General features: G+C 38.3%; 1 protein-coding gene across 1 annotated transcript; it reads left to right on the top strand.

The window, feature by feature from the left end:
- The first annotated feature begins 532 nt into the window (after window positions 1-532).
- Window positions 533-9,340, top strand: LOC104908808 (mitogen-activated protein kinase kinase kinase YODA). The gene is made up of 12 exons (XM_010697964.4): window positions 533-793; window positions 2,432-3,225; window positions 3,383-4,126; window positions 4,232-4,319; window positions 4,714-4,776; window positions 4,976-5,136; window positions 5,264-5,339; window positions 6,317-6,376; window positions 6,461-6,568; window positions 7,192-7,431; window positions 7,967-8,058; window positions 8,158-9,340. Exons 2-12 carry the CDS (start codon window positions 2,660-2,662, stop codon window positions 8,675-8,677), a joined length of 2,718 nt encoding a protein of 905 aa, XP_010696266.1. The 5' UTR covers window positions 533-793; window positions 2,432-2,659; the 3' UTR covers window positions 8,678-9,340.
- The last annotated feature ends 217 nt before the right edge of the window (window positions 9,341-9,557 follow it).

Raw genomic sequence — 9,557 nt, forward strand, 5'->3', positions numbered from 1 at the left:
ATGAATTAAATTGATCACTTAATAGATAAAACTGGTCACTGAAAAGATTAAACTAGTCATTATATTCAGAAAGATAGTCCGTTTTGATTTTAATATTAGACTTCGACCGTTATTCAATTTATAAGACAAAAGTAAGTGGTCTATTATTATAAGACCAACTGTTTCGTGCAAAGGGAAAATATGTGAGTTTCAATTCAACCCACAAAAATCCAGCAAAATTATAAAGAAAAAACCAACAAAAGGATAGAAGTTAGCTCAAGTGGGTAGAGCGCTCCCCTTTGGCGCCTGAGGTCAGGAGTTCGATCCTTAACAACCAGTATTATGTTGGGGGTATTTCCTTAACATGCTATGCATGCCTTATCAGTCAATGTGTTGGTGTTTCCGACAGGCTAGTAATCTTGTAATGATTAACCCTTAGATTGACTTAATTTCCTAATAATAATAAAAAAAAGCTGTAAATTTCTTACGAAAACACTACCTCGTGTGTAGGTCCTGAGATCGAATACTTTAACAACCAAAGTTTTTCCCCATTTTGTTATTCCCTCATTTAAAACTTTAATTTTCTCTCTCCTCAACACTGAGTACTGAGTAGAGTAACTCACAGACGCTGCATCTCTCTCCTCATCAACCTAGGGTTTCTTCTAGTTCTTTCCGCCACTGCTCGGATCTCTCGCACCACCGTCTCTTCCTCCGCCACCGCGCCCGCACTCGCTCATACCGTCGCGCATAGCCGCGCTCCAAACTCCACGAACTCTTGTTGCTCAGCTCACTGCTGCGCCCAACTTCAACAGTGGTAAGAGATTTCAATTCTATTATTCTTCTTTTTTTTTTGTCTAATTTTGTCTTTTAAAAAAAAAATAATTGCTGGTTGGATTAGTAGATTATTAAAATCGTATGATTCGTCATTTTTAAGGTTTTGAACTTTTCAATTTTTTCATTTCTGATTGGAGTAAGTTAAATATGATTTTTTTATTTGTGAATTGTTGAATTTTATAAGCTATTTTGTCCAGTTCGTCTTTTGTGAGTCAATTCGTGGATCCGCCACTGGTTTTGTTGTGCGTGATTTTTTTTTGTTTTTTATAGTTGAGTATTCTTTGTTTGATCTAATATATGGCTGATTGTGTTGGGAACGATGTGGCGAACTTTCTGCTAGAGAAATTAGAATCTGGAGAAGTTTTTTGATTCTTTGTGTGATGCTGTTGTTGATGACAGCATGACTATCAGTTTGATGTTTTTGAGTCTGAATTACAAGAAAGTTTTAGCCTGACTTTCGAGTTGTGTTCATTAACGAGCGAACTGTTGAGGAATATACAGAATACTTGCTCTGTGTCTTGTGGTTGTGTTGGTGATTTATAGATGATGTGTAAGTTGTGCTATATAAAGGAATGAGATATTACAGACATAGTTCTAAAATGGGAAAGACCAATGATTATTCGTTGGAGTGGAATATTACTTGAAAATTGTTGAAAAGTCTTAACAACTTTAGAATTAAGAAACTGATTATGAGTGGAATTAGTCAAGTAATTATTGGAACTCCTATGCAGAGACCAAGACTAATTCTAATACCTTAAAGAGAAGGAATAGCCCCGCTTTATTGAGTTTTTGAGTGGGTTATGGGAGGTCATAGGCTCATTGCCATGAATTGCTGTTATTTTTTGGGCTTCTTAGATATTTTTTTTTTTGGGGGGGGGGGGGAGGATATGGAGTTTCACAAGTTACATGAAGGCATTTCGGGAGAATACCCTGACTCCTGAGAGTGTCCAGTATATTATAGAGATCAATCCAAGTGATAGGATTCCCAGCTCTCCGGGTCCGCCAAATCTTGCCTCCCCTCTCCCGGGGAACCCTAAGTGAAAAAGAAAAAACTTGGAATATTATCTATGGAAATCAGTAGTATTGTTGTATTGGCAACAAAATTACAAAAATATCTCTTTTTCCTATACTGTATTAGTAATTGAGACTTACAAAGTTTGTGATTGAGAGAGAAAATAGTGAAGATTTATGTATGGAGTTGAAGTTTCTTTGTGAGAGGAAAAGCAGTATGCTACAATCTTTCCTTTTTGGACAACATTTTTTAAAAATTCTGAGTGGTAGTTAGGGGAGCAGTTGTACTAGTGTCACTTCTTGTTTGAGGTTTACCATGAGTTTGTCTTTAATTTTATCATGTTCGTGGCATAACACTGAACCTAATACAACGAGTGGATCAAATGATGTATATTTGCACCTAATGTTCAAGTTTGGGGGATGTCATGTCTGCCTTCAAATGATAGAGTTGATTGTTATTTTGATCTTTAATTGCTTTGGTTGCTCCAGCATTTCCTGGCTTTAACTTGCAAGCAGGGTGAAATGTTATTGTAGAAATGACTAGCATTTTATTGCTAGTATTCCATCAAGGAACTGAGAAATTTTGTCTTTGATACTTTCTTTCCAGGCCAGTACCTTTTGAAATGGTTTGTACTGTGTGCTCAAATCCAGTTGATATTACCTTCTGTGATCAATCTCCTTGAAAGTGTTAATGGAGCTTTACTTTGGTGCGTAAGTCTAATCTCGTTGACGTACTATGATAATGTATACCTGCATAACTTAATGAAATTGGCTTGTACCTGTTGCTTGAGAGTCATCCTTTGACTTGGTTACTGAAGTTATTGAATACAAAACTATGCCTTCATGGTGGGGGAAATTATCATCTAAAGAAGCAAAGAAAAAAACAGGTGATGGAACACTCCTTGATTCAATACGACGGAAGTTCAGAAATCCATCTGATGTGAAATTAGATAGTAGCTCAGGAGCATCTCGTAGGCATTGCATTGACAGTATATCGGAGAGGGGTGCTCAATCTAGGGCAGAGTCCAGATCTCCTTCTCCTTCCAAGGAATCCAAGCATGTTGCAAGGTGTCAAAGTTTTGCTGAAAGGCCACATTCTCAGCCACTTCCACTTCCAGGCATGCATCCTGCCATTGTAAGCCGCACTGATTCTGGAATCAGTCTGTCATCGAAACCAAAAACAGAAAAGAGCTCCAAGTCATCAATATTTCTCCCCCTTCCAAGACCTTCCTGCATTAGGAGCAGGGCAGATCCTGCAGAGTTGGACAGCGATCTGGTTACTGCTTCTGTTTCGAGTGAAAGCTCAGTAGAAAGTGATGATCTGACAGAGTCCCGCCTGCGTAGTCCTCAAGCATCAGATCTTGACATTGGGGCTAGAACTGCAGCTGGAAGCCCATCTAGGTGAGGATGAACCTTGCCTGCTCCCTTCCTTGATGCCTCGATTTTAGAGTATTTCTTTTTGCATCTTTTTTACTTTGCTCACTTCCAAATATTCAAATGGGAGTGCAAATAACGCAAAATTGATAATCTGATTGACTTTCTATATTATTTTTGCAAGTGTGATACTCAAGGATCAATCATCAAAAGCTGCTCAAAATGATTCAGTAGAAGCACCAAGACCTGTTAATATTCTGCTAAGCAAGCAAACTACTACTACCCCCCATAGAAAAAGGCCTCTGGGCAATCATGTACCAAATTTGCAGGTTCCTCCACATGGAGCTTTTTTTAGTGCTCCTGACAGCTCGATGTCTAGCCCCTCCAGGAGCCCATTAAGAATGGCCAACCCTGAGCAAGTTCTGAACACTGCTTTCTGGGCTAGTAAACCTTACACTGATGTGTCGTTGCTTGGATCTGGTCACTGCTCAAGTCCAGGTTCAGGCCACAACTCTGGCCACAATTCTATGGGAGGGGATGTGTCCGGGCAAATATTTTGGCAACAACCAAGCAGAGGCAGTCCAGAGTACTCCCCAATACCTAGTCCCAGAATGACTAGCCCTGGGCCAGGCTCTAGAGTTCAGAGTGGTGCTGTGACTCCTATCCATCCTAGAGCTGCAGGTCCGGGCTCTGAAGCACATGCAAGCTGGGGTGATGACGGAAAACAACAGAGTCATCGTTTGCCTCTTCCTCCGGTAGCTATACCGATTCCTTCTCCGTTCTCTCACGGAAATTCAGCAGCCACATCCCCCTCCGTTCCAAGAAGCCCAGCCAGAGGGGAGAACCTTCCAAGTCCCACCTCACGTTGGAAAAAGGGAAGGTTGCTTGGTAGAGGAACATTTGGACATGTTTATCTCGGATTTAATAGGTGGTTATTATTCTAAATCATTGTTACTATTTTTACTTTAAATAGCTGCTGGAGCATAAAGTTGGAGGACAATTTCCTGATCAAGTTATCGTTTCCATGTGACAGTGATACGGGTGAAATGTGTGCAATGAAGGAGGTTACGCTGTTTTCTGATGACCCAAAGTCAAAGGAAAGTGCTAAGCAGCTTCAACAGGTAATTTGTCTCCCCTCGTCCTCTCCGCAAACCCTCTCCCCAAGAGATAAAACAAAAAAGAAGTATGCCTGAATAAGCCACAAAATAGGTATTATATTTTCGCCTGCTTAATGTATGGGCCATCACGTATGAAGATGTTTCTGGTGGTTTTTCATGTGAACAGTGAACATCACAAGATTGTAGTCCTCTTGTTCATGATTACATTTTTCGGATTTATTATGTGAGGATCATTGTATGTCTGTGTTACAACTTTTCCTTGTAATCATATGTCAATTATGGATGTTTACACCGTAGGCATGGGGTTGTGTAAGATATATGCTGTTGTCATTGCATCATTCATTCTAAATGTGTGCCTTAACTATATTTAATAGTAAAAAGTTTTATGCTTTTGCAGGAAATTTCTTTGTTGAGCCGGCTTCGACATCCAAATATTGTGCAGTATTATGGTTCAGAAACTGTAAGTATGCGTTACTTTCCTAGATCCTATTGGAGCTAAACGCTGCTAAAATTCTTGGATTTATGTTAGATAATGTCCAAGTTATAGTTCTCTTGGCTGGTTTAGGTTTATTTCTTATGCAAATTTAGGAGATCCAGATACTGATGAATTTACATTCCCATTTGTCTTTTGCTTCACTTACATTTCATCTGTTTTACAGGTTGGTGATAAACTCTATATTTATTTGGAATATGTGTCTGGTGGGTCTATCTATAAGCTTCTTCAAGAATATGGACAGCTAGGTGAACTTGCAATACGTAGTTATACCCAGCAAATATTATCCGGGCTTGCATTCCTCCATGGAAAAAATACTGTTCATAGGTGAATTACGATAGCTGTTATTTTTTTGTGTAAGGTTATAAATGGAAGTTAGTTTCTGTATGATAAAGAAAATTTATACAGTTGTAGTTTACGACGAAGGAAGTTATATAAGTTGTTACGTTGGCAGGGATATCAAAGGTGCGAATATACTTGTTGACCCCAATGGACGTGTGAAGTTGGCGGATTTTGGTATGGCAAAGCATGTAAGTGCCTTATTATCTTTATGGTGTGTTTGTGAGCATGGATTTCATTGAAATTCTGGAATTGGGCAAATTTAGTGTTTGGATGTCCACAGCATTTCAAATTCAAAATTGGACCAAATCCCTTGAATGATTCTAAAGAGGCCCAATAGTATAGAATTTGAAATGTCAATGTAAACCCTATCATTTCAATTACTAGCCCATAACAATCATATTCATATACCATCTCTTACTGTGTCTTTCTCTCCCTTCCCAAGCTCATTATTAGCATCCATGGATTAACAACTCCTCTTTTCTCCATAAGTCTCATTCTTCAATCTCCTTCCTTTGTTTCTATAAATGGTTACAATTGTTTGGGGAAAATTTCGACACACTGTTGCTTCTGATTTTGAAATTTTAGATCTTTGTATTTATTATAAGTTAATTTATATACTTCGATTTTGTGGATGATTTTGTTTTCAATACCTCTGGTTTTAGTGTGAAAAATCAGTGGTGATGAATAAAGTTATTTTTAGAAAAAAGATTCTCAGATAAAAGTTATAGTTTAGGTTGTTTTTGGACAATGTTAATAAGGTTGCCGAAGAAACTTTTTTTTTTATATTTAATACCAATTCTGTAATTCTTATCTTATTTGGTTGCAAAGATGCTAGGGTATTTCAATTCCAAAGCACCAATTCCACTTATCTCCAAACATTTTGATGAAATTGACTTCTAGAATTGAATTTCTAATATTTGCCAAACATTACTTGTGGAATTGAATGTAAGAATTTCAAATTCAAGAATTGAAATCAAGGATTTTTATGAAATTCATGGTCCCAAACACAACCGTCATGTATTTCATTGATCCACAAACTGCTAAAGAAGAAGCTAGAGCAGTATAGATATAGGTTGATGTTGACTTGTTCAAATTCACCTTTATTTCAGGAAACTAGCAATTGTAACAATCCACCCTCCTTAATTGTTTACAATTAATTTTGCAGATCACAGGACAGTCATGTCCTTTATCATTCAAAGGAAGCCCCTACTGGATGGCACCTGAGGTGCATATACATGTCATCACCAGTCTTGGTTTCAACTTTCAATTGTGATTTTTTGTGGTATTTATAGTTCTCTTTCGTATGCAGGTTATAAAGAATTCAAATGGTTGCAACCTTGCTGTTGATGTATGGAGCCTTGGTTGCACTGTCCTAGAAATGGCGACAACTAAACCACCATGGAGCCAGTATGAAGGGGTCAGTGCTTTATAATTCAGTTATTGGAAGAATGATTTCTAAATCAATCCGGCTTTTACTGTTGCCTTATTTTTAAAACTTATACGAAAAAATGACAACCAATGCGTGTGTTGGCAAATAAAAAAAAAAGAAAAACAATGGCTGATTTGAACTATGCTCAATGCCCAAATCTAGGTCTGTTATATTATCTCAAAGACTCAAACCACCTGGGTCCCTGGCCATTAAGCTGGATTGGTGTTGATGGTTCTGATTTTACTATTTTTTTTTTCCATTGCCATGTCCCAGCGTTTGTTAGTTAGTATATCCTTGGTGCTACTTGTGGAATGGGTTTGTGAGTTTTAATTTTGTAAAGCCTGTTGGTTTTGAAATTGCCACTACTTCTGGTCCTGTGTTTTTCTGTGCATAAGCATGACATTATCTTCATAAGTTGTCTTTGTCTGCATATTCCACAGTTATTCATGCTATGTTGTCGTTACATTGACCTAATTTATGCTACCAAAACTTGTTTTTTAATGGTTCATGTATTGTCTATATCTGTCTCATTTATCTGTCGTACTAAAAATACTGTCTTTATCTGCCTCTTGGACAAGTAGATAACGTTGTCATAATGTCCGTTTTTGCAGGTTGCTGCTATGTTCAAGATAGGTAACAGTAAAGAGTTACCAGCTATTCCCGGTCATCTATCTGATGAAGGAAAAGATTTTGTGAGGTTATGTTTGCAGCGAAATCCACAGCATCGTCACACAGCAGCTCAATTACTTGAGCATCCATTTGTTAAGAATACTGCTCCTTTGGAAAGGCCTATACCAAGTCCTGAGCCAGCTGACCCTCTAACTAGTATTTCAAATGGGATGAGGTCTTTGGTATGTTCTAGTTTCAATGTCTTCATCTAGTTCTCTACATTTACCCACTCCATCTATAAATACTTGCTAATATTGTTGTGGGCACAAGAATTTAGGAAAGGAGAAAAAGTGTGGTGGGGCCATAACTTTATAAAGATTACAAAAAGGGGGGAGGGGGTAAAATAGTTAAGAAGAGGACAAAAATGAAGGGGAATATGGATATTTTATGCGGGCCATGATTATCAAATAATGAATTGTAGTAAAAAGAGATCCATTTTATGGAAAATGTAGCAAGTAAAAAGAAACGGAGGGAGTATCTTGGATTTTTCGCTTTGGCTAATTCTCGTTCTCTGAAAATGAGCAACACTCCAGTCTCATAATTTAGGATAGGCTGCACCCCCTGTAACCTTTTATACGGATGACATCTTGTAGAAAGGTGCATTTAGCATTTATGTAGGCTTGTGGGCTATAGGTTCAGACATCTGCATTTGTATTAATACATATACTGCATCTACATGACCTAAGTTCTATCTTTGGTCACATGAATCATCTCCAGGGGGTTGGACTTGAGAGGAACCTTTCCAGCTTGGACACGGAAAGACTTGCTGTTCATTCATCGAGGGTTTCACCCGCTCGACCTCGCTCCAGGTTTCTTTTTACTCTCTTAATTTTACATATGTCCACATTGCGGAAAACAGATGTGTGTTATGATCTGATTTGATTCTGTTTTCATGCTTCTGATCTTAGTGAGTATCACATTCCACGGAACATATCTTGTCCTGTCTCTCCTATTGGTAGCCCTCTATTACATCCAAGGTCACCTCAGCACCTTAACGGTATGATGTCGCCTTCTCCTATATCCAGTCCCCGAACTACATCTGGCTCATCAACACCCCTTACTGGTGGTAGTGGTGCAATTCCATTTCATCACGCACAGCAGTCGCTTTATATGCAAGAGGGTTTTGGAGCCTTGCCCAAATCCCCGAACAGTGTTTTCCTCAACGGTCCATGTTACAATGATCGGAACCCGAACATTCTTCGAGGGATGCAATCTGGATCCCATACTTTAACACTAGTGAGTTCCGAAAATGAATTTCGTGTAAAGCAGATTGAAAGAGAACGACCCTGTCAAGGAGAACCATGTAATAGACGGACTATTTTGGCTGATCGTGTGTCCCAGCAGCTATTGCGAGAGCATGTAAAGCAAAATCCTTCTGTAGATTTTAGTCCTCGCTCGACGTTGCCTAATCGGACCCATGGCCTCTAGGTGGAATGTTTGAATCCGGATTGGATTTCAGAATGAATTGGCCTAGGAGGTAGTCTTTTGCCCCTTGTTATGGCACTAAGTCTTTAGCCATGATGCAAATGCTAGAAAAGGGTCCTGTGTGGTGGTAGCACTGCAGCTCGGGTTTTTTTGCAGCACGGATTGGCTAATAAAAATCTCATTATGTGAGATGGTTTGGTACACGACTCAGTTAGTTGCCATGCCTTGTAAAAAAAATTCAGAACTCTGCTATCTGATGTAGACTCATTAAAGCTACAAGACTTTTAAATCAGCTCAGAAAAGGTAGAGAGAAGTGGTGAAGTTTAGGATGGACCTGCGTTTTTCTTGGTCATCTCAGACGATTTAGAATCAAGGTGCGATCTCGGATGGTCTAGTTTATGTTGTACAGGAGCCTAATTTGGATATACAACCAGGCAATCAGGCATTTCAATATTTGGTAACCAAAGGATTCCAGTCCCTTTGGAATGGCTTATACCTCTCTGATGTAATTGTCTATATATTTAATATTTATTATGTTAGTAATATTGTTACCCTCTTTCTGTACATTTCACTATTTTAGTACAGAAAATGTACTCATTCAGACTGTAATTTACTTTTGACATCAGTAAAATTTGATGAAAAGAAAACATTTCCATTGCTCTTGCATGGTCGGCGTGTACACATGCATATAGCTAATAACAATTTTCAGAATCTCTGATATACCATTAAATTAACAATGGAACCGAAATGTATATTGTTTTCTAGCCTAATCGCATGTCCTATGGATGGGTTAAATGCATTTTCTTTGTTATTAGTTCTTCCATCCTATGAAGTTTTTTAGTCACTTTTCATATTTAATGTATAAAATGTAGTTATTTGCTAT

Source organism: Beta vulgaris, chromosome 7, assembly GCF_026745355.1.
Source record: "Beta vulgaris subsp. vulgaris cultivar EL10 chromosome 7, EL10.2, whole genome shotgun sequence".
In the NCBI taxonomy this organism is placed as follows: domain Eukaryota; kingdom Viridiplantae; phylum Streptophyta; class Magnoliopsida; order Caryophyllales; family Amaranthaceae; genus Beta; species Beta vulgaris.